The sequence below is a fragment of the Paramormyrops kingsleyae genome, chromosome 2, assembly GCF_048594095.1.
Source record: "Paramormyrops kingsleyae isolate MSU_618 chromosome 2, PKINGS_0.4, whole genome shotgun sequence".
In the NCBI taxonomy this organism is placed as follows: domain Eukaryota; kingdom Metazoa; phylum Chordata; class Actinopteri; order Osteoglossiformes; family Mormyridae; genus Paramormyrops; species Paramormyrops kingsleyae.
The window spans coordinates 41,376,351-41,389,750 of NC_132798.1; the positions used below are offsets into that span (position 1 = coordinate 41,376,351).

The 13,400-nt window shown below is 43.0% G+C and overlaps 1 protein-coding gene across 2 annotated transcripts; it reads right to left on the reverse strand.

Moving 5' to 3' along the window:
- Positions 1-792: 792 nt before the first annotated feature.
- tmem116 (transmembrane protein 116) lies at positions 793-9,495 on the reverse strand. 2 transcript variants are annotated; one of them, XM_023824564.2, is made up of 11 exons: positions 9,292-9,495; positions 8,367-8,413; positions 8,204-8,267; positions 7,504-7,632; positions 4,922-5,026; positions 4,338-4,381; positions 3,572-3,655; positions 3,170-3,305; positions 2,732-2,876; positions 2,306-2,385; positions 793-1,893 (listed from the first exon to the last, which is right to left on the reverse strand). In XM_023824564.2, exons 1-11 carry the CDS (start codon positions 9,301-9,303, stop codon positions 1,720-1,722), a joined length of 1,020 nt encoding a protein of 339 aa, XP_023680332.2. In that variant the 5' UTR covers positions 9,304-9,495; the 3' UTR covers positions 793-1,719. The 2 variants fall into 2 exon arrangements, with proteins under 2 accessions (XP_023680332.2, XP_023680331.2); XM_023824563.2 differs by lacking the exon at positions 9,292-9,495 and adding an exon at positions 8,841-9,098.
- Positions 9,496-13,400: the final 3,905 nt, after the last annotated feature.

Sequence of the window (13,400 nt, forward strand, 5' to 3'; positions counted from 1 at the left end):
TTGATTATGCTAAATACAGGCACACAAATTGACTAATAGAATACAGACGCTCCTCTACTTAGGAACTTTCAGACATACGAACGAAGAGGACTGTAAGTCCAAATTGTGTTCCTTGGGCTCCCATTTCCTGTCCACAACATCAGTTTTTTTTTCAGCGCACCATTTCCGTTTAGTACCACTTCTGGCCGCTATTCCCGCCGCGCAGCAGCGTAGCGTGTGTACTCCCAGCAGTGTAGCGTGCGTACTCCCAGCAGCGTAGCGTGCGTACTCCCAGCAGCGTAGCGTGCGTACTCCCAGCATCCTAGTTCTTTGTACTCGTGTATACCCTTAAAATGATGTTGAATAATGACTTATGAACATTTCAAGTTACAAACGGCCATTAGGAACATAACTCATTCGTAAGTAGAGGAACGTCTGTATAGAGAGTCCTATTAGGACAAACTGTAAGTGTATTTCATATTATCTGCCTGCCACCTTAGACTGAAGCTTTATGAGTCAGAAATACAAAATCAAAAGAAGATGCCCACTATTGCTAATTTAACCATATAATGTTGAGTTTAGTGCAACTTAACTTCAGGGATCCAAGCCCTCATCTTACAGTGTGACATGTGTTATTTAAGTTTCTTTATATTTATGTCTACATTTGTTATGTCGTTTTCTATGCTGACAATCCTAGAGGTGATAAGCGATCTTTCGTTTTATGATCTGTTCTGTTCAGTATAAGATGACTTGCTGATTATCTTCAAGCAGTATCAAAGTAAAAACTCACAGAAAGAAAAGGAAATATACTCATTAAAATTACTTATACTTTAAATAATAAACCATATGGACATCTGTCTGTAAAGAGGGACTGCATACAGAATCAGTCATTTAGGGATTTGAATTCACTAGAAAAAGCAGTTCAAAAAGTTCTGAGTTGGTATCCAATCAAAACAAATAAAACTGACCCAGTTTTCTTTGTCCAGACTGAGAAAAACAATGAAATGAAAAGCGAAGTGCCACACAAGAAAAGGAATGCTGCAGAGTGTTTAGGCAGAGAGAAATGGCCTAGAGGCACAGTTGTTCTGACAAGAGCTGAGAACTTTTGTTCAGCTCCAGCCATTCGATTCGGCAAAAAAGTGATAAAGTGGGGCTTACATCACTAAAGACACACCCCTTGGAAGTGTGAATTTGGCTACCCTCTCCTGTGCAATGGGGGTGAAAACAGTTTCTTGAAGACTGTGCTGGTGCTTAACCAGTGGTACAGCCATGCAAACTGTTTGCCTGAAACACCCTTTAGATCCACTTATGCGTTTGCACAGCAGACTGCAGCGTATGTACATGCTGCTCTCAGCAGCGATACAGCACATCACCTGCATTCACGTTTTACCAATACAAATAAAGGTGCAGACGTATGACAGAAATGCTACAGAGTCAGGCTTAGGCTAAAGTGGTCACTGCGGTCTCAGATCCTTCCTCAGGTCATTCTCTTCCTCTCTAATTCCCCCGGTCCGCTGCCCATTAAGAGCCAATGGGGATGTGGGGATTGCCACAGAGGCCTCTGGATAGCAGTCATCTGGCTGAGAGCCACATTGCATTGCTGTTTTAAAAGGGGGATCCTTCGTCTGTTGTCAGACACAACAGGGAGTCGCTGCAACAGTTCCTCAACCCATTCTGATCTTCCAAACTGGGATGGCGCTAAAAGGGCTGCGTCCATCGATAAGCTCAGTGGCGCCCCCTTTAGGTGTTGCTAACTTCAGGGAACAGGGCGGCGTAGCCCTTCTTCTGCGCGCGCAGCAGGGGCGTCTGGGTGTCCACGTCGTGCATGCCACGCCTCCTCAGCGCCCGGAAGTGCCGCTGCGTCCAGCCGTACACCAGGCAGTTGAGCAGGCCCTGGGAGGCAGAGGTGAAGGCCTGCGGGGCGAGGAGGAGTGGGGAGGAGGAAGGGTGGAAACGTGGACGTTACCAGTCCAGTTAGACTCAACCGAGGAGCATGTGGCACTGAGGTGAGAATGATGATTTCTACACTGGAGGAAATGTACCGTCAAAAAAAAACACTTAAAGTAATGTGGAGTCTACAGGTTATTCGTATGTTCACGTTTGTTTCATTCCTCGACACCTGAAGGTAGCGAAGTCTTTAAGGAGCTGGACCTTCTAACTGGAAGACCATGCCGCCGTACTCTATATGCTTTATAATTAAAATCTATCTGCTTATGCATATTAAACCAGATGCACTGTTGTGTAGGTGGGCAGGTAGGTGACACTTGTAGGATCTACAGAGAAGCTGAAATGATGTTAAATGACACAGAGCTGATGGTGCGTTTACCTGTAGGATGTAGAGAGAGACGCCCACACCTCCTTCCAGCAGCCTGGGACTGAACAGGATGGCAGCGGCGAGGAAGATGGCTGAGTGGCCGCAAAGCGAGAACAGCGAAGGTCAGTCTGGGTCAGCTGGCTGGCTGAATGACGACGGCTGGCCTAGTTATAATCAATTGTTCCTCGGGCTCCGAAGTCCAAAATTTAGACAGTAATATAAAGTAACAATTGATCCATTTTCCTTTCTGTTTATCTAATTCCACCATTGCAACAGCAGTACTGCAGCATTATATTAACATGTAAAAGGATGGTGACTGAGTTGAGCTGCTCCATGAAGTCTAGCAGAATACCATGCTAAAGGGTTCATAAAGTTAAAACAGCGATTATAGCTATTTGTGTCTGGATGGTGGTCATGGAGGTGGTGGGGCGGCCTTACCTGGGGCCCAGCAGAAGAAGAAGGCCGAGGGGTACAGGAGCATGCGTCGCTCAAGGACGCGGAGCGTGGCCCATTGCTGGCTGCCACAGAAACCACTGGAGCTGATGCAGCGGCAGTAGAGGGAGCGAGCCTTTCCCATGAGCACCTGGGTGAATGACGCCACAGTGATCCTGAGCAACAGACCCCACAGGGCATGTGCGATATTGGCTTGGCTAGGGGCAGATCTGATCATGGTGTGAATTATTAACAGGTAATACATATTGACAAAATCAGAATTCATATATTCATCCATATACAAAATAACAACTAAAGACTCAATATATTACAGTTTATCTGTCCTGGTATCTCGTTTACTCCAGCACTTGTTCCTGTAAAGTTGTGCAAAAGTGCTAGAAATATTTTGGAGATTTTGGCAAAAGCCAGCCAGATGATACGCACCACGACGCCCACAAACGTGAAGAAGAAGGCAGCCAGGAAGATGGCAATAGTGTAGATATGAATGAGACGGCAAGGCAGGGGCTCCTCGGAGCTCGTGGAGGCTGGGTACAGTGCTTCTGTGTGCATTAGGAGGCACCTGACCAATTAGAGGTAAGAAGGAGAACAGTCAACAAATTGGTCAATCTAATTGGACCTTTCTTATGACAATGAGAAGCTGCTTGTTAACACTGAGTTTGTCATCATGAATCCATAAACTGTGAATGTAGTCTTCAAGACATAATGAAGAAAGCACTGAGCAAGTATTACTTCATATTATTATGCTTTCTTGAAAAGATTCAGAATTTTAAACTGGAAAGGCTACAGTTCTAGTTACAGATAGATACAAGGTACTGATGAACTTACTTGTAAGGCTGACTGAAGTTGGCAAAGCACTGGTCAGAGTTGCTCACAGCAAACACTGGTATCATCAGCAGCACAGGGACCACGCTGCAAGCAGACAGAGATAAAGCTATACAGCTGGGAGCTCGGCCACCATCTGGCCCTATTAATGCAGTAGTACAGAGTACAGGCGACAATAAATGAGAGACCTGAATGACCTGAAGACTGACCTGAGTGTCAGTGAGGGCAATAATGTTGTACCACTGAGAAAATCCATTTATTAAGCTATAATTTGCAGGTTTTTCGAATAGAAACAAAAGTAAACCTGTAAAATATCTTATTGCCTTTCAAAACTAAGTATCAAGTATGTGTGTGTGTGTATGTGTGTGTACAGGGGTGAGAGAGGGAACATGCAATCATTATCAAATAATAGCCAATGAATAAGAAAGGTAAGACATATGTGATAAGGGATAAGTGTTCTCTTAAAACTCCACATTTAAATATTAACAAAATTTTAGCAAACTGACATCTTCACATTCTGTGTTTTTATAACAGTTTTGTGTAGATTGATATGCAAAATGATTTAGATAATTTCGCAGCAGGATTGGGGTTACACACATCGTTACAAGCAAATTAGGAAATTAATATGTATGGATTGAAAATAAGCCAAGTATTACTGTCGCTCTAGATGTTACAGGACAGAACATAAAGCAATCATACTTCCACCACAGCAGGTATATTTAACGTATGGTTTACTGTAAATATGTTTAAGAAAAAAATCTCTCCTCACCATGACAAGATAACCATGATCCTGCCAAATGTGCCTTCAGGCAACTGAAAGGGAGGTAAAATAAACCATGTTAGGACCGTGGTTTAGGGAAAGGAGCTTCCCCATTTGTGTTGTCTTACACGTCATGCAGGCACCAGTCAGAAGGGCATCTTAACTAAAAGGGAAAGCTGCTGCACTCGCCACAGAAAGGACCAGCCCAAACAGGAGAAGGTTTCACGGGTTCTGCGTTTGTTAACATTACATGCACATAGCATTTTAAATTAATTTATAATGTAAAAACAAAGACCAGTTTAAATAGCAAGGAAAAACCCATATTTAGGTTATATTAACAGTGGCTGAAGAAGTTAAGAGCATTTTTTGGATTGTAAAAATGTGGTATCCCTGTATAAACCCACACAACGCGCATGCAGACTGAACCTGGCAGCCACAACAATGGAGGTATGAGGAAAAACCTTTGAAATACGACATGATTTTTCTTCACGATTATGCTGCATATCAGTGACTCTCTGCGCTAAACATGGCGGGTGACAGGCTGGGATTTCTTTGCTGTTCAGTCACACAGTGCAGCAGGTTGCTGGTCCTACCTGTGCGGGGCAGCCATTCAGCCTTCTGCAGTACTTCTCCTTCAGACCCCTGTACAGCACCCACACATAATTCAGGGTGTAGAAGAAGGAGGACATGTAGAAGATCTGTGGACAAAGATACCATGTAAAGGACACACAGGTGAATGTGGATTATGACATCATTATGAAAGCAGCTGGGTTCACCATGATTGTTAAACAGAAGACCTTCTCAGAAAAGGTATGGTAGCTTCATAAATGGAGCCCTAAAGTGAATTCCAGAAACGTCATAGCTGATGACCTGTGCGTGGTTATCTAACCGGCCCTGAAATAATCAGGTAAGGGAATCTGCAGGAGCTCCGTAGACACAGGTCTGGAGAGCTGATTTCACAGACACCAGCTGCCAGGTGCCATTTTTGTTCTGCATTAGACTGCTTCAGTAGGTATGAGATGTTTATTAGCACGAAAAACATCAGGTTAACTGCGACCATGCACACAAGACAGAAATCGTTCCAGTGCCATTAGAAATGTCTCCACTGCACTTGCTCCTGGCAAATAAAAATGGCAATTTTTTCGGGCTTTGGCGTACCGTGCAACGCGGCGTTTCCCAGTATCTCTGCTGCAAACAATTACACACCCAGCAGGAAGCTGGAAACGGCGTGTCAGAGCTTTGGGCCGTCTCTGCCCCTCACCCCCGCAATGTCTCTGCCCCTCCAGGGAGTGAGGTGTGGGCACAGGATATCCTACTGGGGGGGCACGGTACCAGCACAATGCAGAGGGGACTTGTCACTGTAAGCCCTACGCTTCTGTGTCCAGACTTTAAAAGCCAAAAGTTATTCAGGGACATGTTAGCCACACCCACAATCATTCAAATAGGGGGGGGGCTGTTTCTACCCTCTTCCCTTTGTGAGATCATGCAGAATGCCTAGAATAATAAAAATTCACACATTGTATAAAATATCCATCCATCCATCATCTCCTAACTGCTCAGGGTCATGACAGGTCCTGGTACCTACATTCTATAAGAATACATGTGAGTAACTATAACTGAAATATAATTAACTGTCACATTTCAGGCTGGGTGTCAGAGTCCTACAAATCAGCAGTGCTATGCAACATAAACATGTTAGCTGAATATGAGAATTTGCCAGCCTGCGTGTACTAGGGTACAGCATGACTTAGTCTGACACCATATGCCAAAACATCTTGGACATTTCCTTCATGGACACTGCACTTTGCCAGCAAAATCAATTCCAGTGAAATTATTGAGAAAAAAAAAACTTCCAGTGACTAGGGGGACAAACATATTAGATGCATCCCAGTGACTAGCGTTGGAATGACCCCGGGACTTTTCAGGACTGTCAGTGACGTCTGGAACCCCTTGATAAGAACTCAGAGAGGAGAGTCGTTCGCATGAGTGCCAGCAGAACGAGACCAACCAGAATGATGAGTGCCATTCTGCTTCACATATGATTAACACCAGCATGTGACGTGATATTTTCACATTGCATACATACAGGCATGTATTGCATGCATGTTGGGTTGATGGAATCTCACTGACAGAGCAAGAGTTACATAAGCAGTAAGTCAGTAAAACAGCCAGTGCATTGGGGATGCTATGCTTTTCTAAGACTCCTGCACCTTTTAATCTCTTCCTGTTCACACTGCTTTCGTGGCAGTGGAGAGCACATTCAGTGTGCTGTCACTATTTTTCGCATATTTCCATCCTGACATCTTTCCGGCGCTTCCCTGAATCTACAACTAGGTGGCCCTAGTGAAAATGGGGCTGTGATTGGTTCATACAGGAGGCCTGCAAAGGGGGTCAGCAACATACACCTCTTCAGTGCCACCATCAAAACGTGAGTGTGGGAAGGGGCACAGATTTACCGCCTCACTTCATTTTGCGGGCTGCCCTACTTTTCTCTTGCTGGGTGGTGGGTGAAACATCTTTGGAAATATAACAAAGTGGATCAGACAAATGGTTGTACCAAACATAAAAAATAGACAAGGTCTGTATGATGTGCTTGTTGCATTTCTCAGCTGATTATACATGTCTGGCTACGGTCTGCTATTAGTTTTTTAGCCAGCAATATCTTGGAAGGCATTTCACGAGCTGCTAATAGGTCATTTTCAGAGATTTTATACAGCTTTATAGCATTATTATGGTTAAGTTACATTTAAGTTATAACGTTTACACACATTCCAGCTTCCATTACATGTGACTCTTAGTGCAACACTTAGTGAGTCACTGGACATGGAATCCATCTGGTTAAATCCAACACAGATGTTCCCAAAACCAACAGCGTCCAACACAGCGCAGTACCACACCACACACTACAGCACCACCACAAACTCGCAGCCTGGACAATTATATTCTTCTCTGAGTGGGAAACAAACAGAGGCACATATTTCAGGACAACTTTCACAGAGAAGCAAAACTGTTAACTTTTATCATTAGGTTATCAGGCCAGGAGTAGAGCAAGAATAGAGGAAAATAATATAGTAATATATTACAAAGAAAGTTTTTCCCAGTTTTTCCATCATTTACGTGGCCTAAGTTGCAGTTAAAAAGAGTGAATGTGAATGTGCGACTGGGGCCCACTGACCTGTTCGACAGTGTGCAGGTTTTGGCAGGCACAGGGACTGGTGTGGGGCTGTGTGAAAAGCAGCGCCCCGACGAGCCAGCTCAGAGCCAGCAAGAGATCCGCCAGGCAGAGGAAGAGCAGCGGACGGACCTGCAGGTCGAGTTAGAAAATGAAAAGAGAAACCAAGCCGATCAGAGTCGCCCAGCTCTCACTCCTGCATTCTCCTCATCCTACACATTTTCTCCCAACAGAGAGACATCAGTCAGACAATTCCTGTGCAGAAACCACCTTCCTTTAGCGGCAGTAAGCTGAAGACGTACTCCGGCAATTGCAAAGCGGAAAGCCTAAATCTCTAAAACATCTTCTGCAGTTTTGTTTAATTGTCATGTCTGCTTTACGAATTTAACTAATTGTTAACCCCATGAGTATCAATGCAAAAATTTAATATTAAAATGTATAAGATGAATTTAACCATTTGAAGCATTATGAAACAAGGGCAAAAAAATGAGGAATCATAAGAATAACAAATCGTGAATAACGAACATTGAACAATATTTATGACAGCAAATACGCAGTAAGATTTCATACTTTGAAGATGCATTTTTGAGAAAGTCGGAATTGCATAGGGAGAAATTTGCTACGGGATGAACGCAGGATTAACCACCATACATGCTTATCACAGCAGAATCATCGTAGAAACTTCAGAAAGTCAGTTACCAACCTCACTTGTTCCAGTTAGATTCTGGAAAGTTGTGTAAACAATGATGGACCCAGAACCACAAATACTAGAAGAGAAAATTCGAACAATTAATTTCTAAAAAAAAAAAAAAAAGAATAGTCCTATATGAAAAAGCTATATTTATTTCGTGGTGCAACTTCTTTACCTTAGTATCGCCATGATCAACTGTATCCATTGTACTGCCGCATACGCCTTGACAACAGAAAATAAAAATTATGGTAAAATACTTAATTGTCAGCAAACATCCTCTTTCGGCAATTTCTCACAACCGTAATAACAATTAAAAATGGATCATAAACACGGCAATACACCTAAGATTATCAGAAAACGTCTGTTTTACTGCTTGACATGGTAATTGATAAGAAAAACATATTTATGGCACGATCGACATTGCATTCAAAAGCAACTGCAAAGCTGTACTCTAAATAGAAACGGCGGCACGACGATATGCGACTGTGTTTTAAATTAAATATATATAGTTCTAAACTTGAAAAAATAAGAAATTGACTGCAAGTGCTTCGCTTCCGATAACATTTCAACTGCAACTAATTCAATATGATCCCGATTACAATAATTAAACTTTAATTAATCTTCCTGACTGACATGCATAAACACTTACGTTTGTCCAGTCCTCCACCGGCAGTGTTATGTTTTGCAGTGTGTCGTTGGAGAGAGGTGCTTGCATGGTTCGCATTAACATATAGTCTTTGCCTGTTTCAGTGGCACGAAAATCACTGCCGATAAGCAAAACTTGCTTTTACATTAAAAGCACGGCAGTGATCGGTGATCAGGATTTAAAGCTTACACAGCTCCGTCATGTAACGATCTCAGACCCACTGAAATGTTTATACTGTAGTTTCCCTCCCAGCATTCAGATGCGCTCTAGTTAAATGCAAATGCCCCACCCACAAAAGTCCCGTTGGTAGTGGGGGGAATTTCCTTCATACTAAGGGCAATTCGGGTCAACAGCGCTTTCATCTGATCTCTAAAGCCGTAAAAGTACATGCCGATTTTGTACTGAAATGTATGGAAAGACATAATACTTACATATACTCTAAAATGATACTCACCCTGTCAGCCATTACATCTTTACATTTAAGTGATCAAGGCCACGATCTAAGACGTAATATTTTACAAGTGAATGTCCATATTTATCCGCCCATCTGTCCTGCAAACACTTCAGTGCAGGGTGATGGGTGGCCGGGAGCCTAGCGCAGGGCAAGATACCGGTATGTCACAGGACACCCCCGTTTAGCAAAGCATCTGTTTCTGGCGAAGCCACACAAACTCCACACAGGGAGTTTGGGGGAGGGGGGATTTGATTGAACCATAGAAGGGTTAGGATTAGGCAGCAGTGCAGCACACAGCCACCTCTCCATGTTTATCAAATGTTCAATACTTTGATAATGGCACAGGTATCGCAGAACAATCGCTAGTTAAGGCTTGGAAATGGATTATAATATCTGTGTAGAGTGTGCGGACATTGGAGGATGATGTAGCTTCATTATATTAGCATTGACAACATTCTGGCTTAAACATGCTGAGTTTGTGCACTGTAAAAAAGAGAAAGTTAAGACAACTTAAAATTTCAAGGCAACTTACCACACCAGATTTTTTAGTTTTGAGGGCAACAGACGTTTTTATGAAAATCACCTATTGTTATGCCAAGTAATTATTTTTCGTTCAAATAATTTCTCTTTCATATCTATAAAAACTTCAAATGTTTAGTTGTACATACTAAGGATTGCTAACAACAAAAGTTGGTCCAACCTATTGTCTTTTCTTAAGATTTATCTTTCATATGTGTAAAGACTTAAAAACATGAGTTTAGTATATGCTAAGGCTTCACCTGTTGCAGTGCCCAAATATGTGCTGGACTTGAACTGACAATCTTTTGGTCAGAGGCACAGAGGTTTAACCCACTGAGCTACATGCTACAGTACCTCTTCTGAACTGGGACGCTGCCAAAATTCTGAACAGTTATAAAACTATAAACAGTGTTTTTGTGTCAGCACCTTATTCAGCTTATGCATCATACACTTGAGCATGTGGCTCTGTGAGCTAAGTCTTGCTTCATGGAATAAAGATCTCCAGTTCAAACCCAGCATCAGCACATATGGGGGCTCTTGAGCAAGGCCTGTGACCCCCAGCTACCTAGGCACCACAACAGGGGCAGGTTTGCTATCATTCCCCACAGGGATCCTCAAAATGTGTGTGCTATCATAAACATGCTAATTGAACTTTTTTGTAATCTTCATTTATAATAATGAGTTAGCACATATTTTGCGGTTTTGAATTTTTAGCATGTTTAATTTTAAAGTTTTTACGCATATGAAAGATAAATCATCTGAACAAAAGAGAATAAGTTGGCTTGGCACAACTTTTGTTGTTTGTAATTCTTAGTATATAAAACTAAAAATTAGAAGTTTTTATAGATATGAAAGATAAAGTACCTGAATAAAAAATAATTTGTTGTCACAACAATAAGTTTGAGTCCTCAAAATTCAAAAATCTAGTGCAGTAAGTTGCCTTGATATTTTAGGTTGTCTTAACGCCTTCGTTTGTACAGTGTGGTGAGCGGTACTGCCGCACTCAGAGGGGAGGGGAATCTAAAATCTCCTCACGGTGTTGGAATATTAACAGACCCAGAAGCAAAAACAAGGGTCCAAAGTACAGCTCTGAGGCGGTATCACTCTCATCCGATGGCTTTATTTGCAGGTATGCCTGGCATTCGTGAATTTCCTGAAACCTTCAGCTCTTATCCTTCTTAAACTCCTTACTTAAAGAAATATGTATTCATTCTAATGTCTGTAAAGACTAGACTATACTGGACTGAAAGGTTACATTGAAAATAATACATGACCACCCCAAAGCAGGGAACCATTCTCACAACAATGTTTAAGGCACTTTAAGGCTTTATTTTTGCTTATCGCAGCACGTGCTAGTTCCACCCACCCTGTATTTTGAACTATATGTCAACTATATTATTTATGTTTATTGTTATTATAATGAAATGAAAATGGGTCAAGTAAAATATTCACCTGACATTATCACCTGTGTTTGTTATGCAGCTGAAAACAGTTATTAATAAGGAATTCCCATTATATGGCATATTCTGGGCAGTGGTGTCTTAATGGTTAGGGAAGCACACTCAAAATTGAAAGATTGCTGGTTTGAATCCCTGACCAGCAAGGCACCACTGAGGTACCCTGAGCAAGGTACTGCTCCCCGGGCGCTGAATTAGCTGCCCACTGCTATGTCACATATGGGTTAAATGCAGAGAACACATTTCGTTGTTGTGTCAACAACGACAATTAATCACTAAATTCTATTACCATGATACACGAGTCATAGTTTATATGTCACCGTCACTGCATGGAAAAGTAGTAAACAAATTCCTCTACTTACAAATGATTTACGTTCCGAACGGCCGTTTGTAACTTGAAATGTTCATAAGTCGCTATTCAACATAATTTTACGGGTATACGCAAGTATAAAGAACTAGGATGCTGGGAGTTCGCACGCTACGCTGCTGGGAGTTCGCACGCTACGCTGCTACGCGGCGGGAGTAGCGACCAGAAGTCGTACGAGGCAGAAATGGCGTCCAGAAAAAAAATTGATGTTGCGGACAGGAAACAAGAACCCAAGGAACACAATTTGGACTTACAGTCCTCTTTGGTCGTATGTCTGAACGTTCTTAAGTAGAGGAGCGTCTGTACTGTATTACTGTTCATTGTATTTATTTTATTCATTTTTATGATATAACAGTCAAAGAGCACGGGAGTTTTAGTTCCTGGAACCACAAAACCTACAGTCACGCCCTCCCCCACAAAACTCATTATTTCATAAAATGGACGAACACATGCGATGTGTTGGGCCTCCAACACAATGCTGGGAAGAGAGCACAAGGCTGGTCATGTTCCACTCCTGCTCCTTTATTAGCCTGGTTGTCTTGGTGTATTTAAGTGCCTGCCCTGCTCGGTTCTGTAGTCAGTCATTGTGTAGATGTTATTGTTTGTGGGTTTGTGCTTACTTTATGCTGCCTGGTTTCTACTTTTGTTCCTGGTATTGCGCTGTTTTCCATGGTTTTGTTCCATTTGTCTGCTTAGTTTCTTTATGGTCATTAGTTCATGGTCTTAGTTTAGTCTGTTTGGTTTCCTGTTTGTTTTGATCCTGCCACGGAAAGGGAGGGAGAGAGACATGGATCCTGGTATGCAAGGACAGCCGATGTTTATTAAGGTGAGTGACAGGTAAGTCCGGACAGATAGATCTCCCGTACCGCTCCTGAGGGGAGACACAGCCGCTCCTGAGAGCGAAGCGGCTGTGCAGAAGAGCGGGGCCTCTCTTGAGGCGTAGATCCGGCACACAGTGTTGAAGACGGTGGGCGAGAGTCGGGGTTGGTGTTCAGAAGCAGGGTTCAGCAGCTGGGAGGTCAGTCCTACGGAGATGCACAGGACGGAGGAACAGGAGGGCTGGAGGACGGGAGATGCCGGGTTCAGCAGGACGGGTGATTTAGGGATGGGAGCTGGGCTGAGGAAGGAAGGCACAGAAGGTGAGGGTCTAACGGTAGGCAAACAGGTAAGGAAAGGGAGATTGGGAAGACGGACGACAAGAGAATGCTCAGCAAGGCGTCTTTTCATCGGCTCAATACTTCGCAATTAGCCGAGTGTTCCTTCCGTCTTTTTAAAGGAGAACTAATCGGCTAAAGAGGAGTTGCCCCTGTCCATCCCCGCCTCCGTGGGCGTAACAGATCCCTTGTGGTCCCTTTATTCTCTAGTTTTCCCGGGGTGAGTTCGCTTCAGTTGTCCAGTACACCCATAATGTCTTAGAGCCGCTCAGTGAATCATCCCTCTTCCTGCCTGCATGTAAAGTAGGCTCTACAAGAGTGATAAACATTTACATTAATTTTTATTTAGTAGACGCCTTTGTCCAAAGCAACGATAGCAGATCATGCTCTAACAGGAGAAGCAGAGAGCCCTTTGGCAGACCAGTATGACGACTCAGCACTCATCTCTGGTGGTTTTCTGTCTGTCTCACAAGAAGTCAGGCTGCAGCTGCAGTGCACCATATCCGCTACAGCACAGCTACAAATGCACAGCAGGTTTCATTATTGCTCTCCAGGTCACTGCTGGCCAACTCACAGGTCTTACTGATCCCATTCCTCCACTTCATATCTATC